Source organism: Ursus americanus, chromosome 4 (genome assembly GCF_024610735.1).
Source record: "Ursus americanus isolate L20-20 chromosome 4, mUrsAme1.1.p, whole genome shotgun sequence".
NCBI lineage: Eukaryota > Metazoa > Chordata > Mammalia > Carnivora > Ursidae > Ursus > Ursus americanus.
Window position 1 is genome coordinate 86174591 of NC_142130.1, and position 1771 is coordinate 86176361.

At 50.9% G+C, this 1771-nt stretch overlaps 1 protein-coding gene across 1 annotated transcript; it reads right to left on the reverse strand.

Annotated features, from left to right (window-relative positions):
* Window positions 1-648: 648 nt before the first annotated feature.
* KRTAP11-1 (keratin associated protein 11-1) lies at window positions 649-1238 on the reverse strand. The gene has a single exon (XM_045785700.2). The coding sequence runs from the start codon at window positions 1223-1225 to the stop codon at window positions 767-769; it is 459 nt and encodes a 152-aa protein (XP_045641656.1). The 5' UTR covers window positions 1226-1238; the 3' UTR covers window positions 649-766.
* Window positions 1239-1771: the final 533 nt, after the last annotated feature.

Below are 1771 nucleotides of genomic sequence, written 5' to 3' on the forward strand. Positions count from 1 at the left end.
ATCTTCTGCGAAGTTTTCCACTGCGGTCGTCCTGTAAAGTAAGACTCTGAGATTCTAACTGACTCCGCTGTCTCCTTCACTGTAGGATTCCCCAAACTCCTTGGTTTCCCAAGTAGCTTTTCTTTTTCTTACATGGAAATTATTCTGTGCACCTGTACAAACTGGAATAAATATAGAGGACACGTCACTCCATATGACTGCGTGTCCAAAGACTCTCTAACCTAGTACAATATCAGATAGTCCCTTGCTTGTCATGAAACACAATGACTGGACCCATCCTCTACGCTCAGAGAAGAATGTCAGGCTCTGATCAGTGAGGATGACTCAGAGACAGCAAAACCCCTTGCAAATAAAGAACTCTATTGAGACAGACATTTGCAATGCCAAGTAAGCAGGTTTATTGAGAAAATACAGAGCGAGACAAGTTCCCTTCCTCAGAGGCACAAAAGCAGAAGCCCGAAGACACAGCAGCAAGGTCAAAACATGTCAAAACCACCAGAGACTGGGGGATGGGAAGTAAAGTTTCTGGAAACATCCAGAGGCATATGCGCCACCAGTGATCAACCCTTAAAATAAGCTTGGTGCTAGCCAGAAAAATCATCGCTTGCCAAAGGCAGCTTATTCAGAGCTGGCAGCCAAGCAGTCAGGCAGTCAGAGCAGTGGTCAGCAGTGAAGAGTCGTTCGGGGACAGGCAGCATGCTGGACGAGCCTGGAAACACGGCTGGCAGGTCCTGGAGTCTTGATTCGCTCACTGGCTCCTACACACTTAGCAAGTTCTTCGACAGCTGGACACGCAGGACCGCTGGTACGTCCTGGAGACCCCACAGGCTGGTTGGCAGACAGTGGAGACGACTCCCACTGGTTGGCACCCAGTAGAGATGCCACCCAGGGGCTGACAGCCACTGGAGACGAAGGTGAGTGGCCGGCTGTAGGTGGTTGAGCAGGGATTGGAGACACAGGTGGTTTGCCGAGAGCAGGTCACCTGTCCAGGGCTGGAGACACAGGAATTTGACTGGTAACAGGTGGGCTGGCAAGCAGTGGACTCACAGGTGGACCCCTGACAGTGGTCCAGGAGCCAGGAGCCAGTTTGGAAGGAACTGGGCAAATAGATGCCACTCAGGCAGTCGGCATCCTGGGAAGCTGTGGCGGCTGCAGCCACAGGGACAGTGCAGTGTCCTCCAATCGGCCTGGAAGAGCAGGTCCTTGTGGAACAGTTGTAGGACATGGTGCCAGACAGAGAGCGGTGGGTCACTTGCTGAAGCGAGCTCCTGAATTGTGACTGTCCCTTCAGGTTCCCAAGCTTTTATAGCTCCCTGCTGGTGGGTGGGGCTCCCGCCCTGGTCAGCCTGGCTTCTTTGGCTCAGCCCAGCGTGCCTTAGAACATCTTGTGAATCTCTAGGTTAATTGTCTCTTGAGAAGCCTTCATCCTCATAAAGGCAGTTTAGTAGTTTGGTAACTAAATCATAAGGCTTCTGTGCTGTACTTAGTCCCAGGATTAAGAAGGTTACTTGACAGCTTCAAAGCTCTCGGTCATCCCAGCCCACACATTGTCCCTCATTCATCTTGCTTGGATACAGCGAGTGTCGATCTGATGGTAACACCAAACATGCCACCATCCTGCCATCACACACTCTCTCCCTTCTGACCAGGACTCATTACAAACCCACACCCTGTTTGGTTTGTTGTTGGCGCTTAATATGTTTTAAGCATAACTTAATCAGCCATTCTTCCATAGCTAACGGGGCTTCTCATGGACAAGGAACCTCCTTGA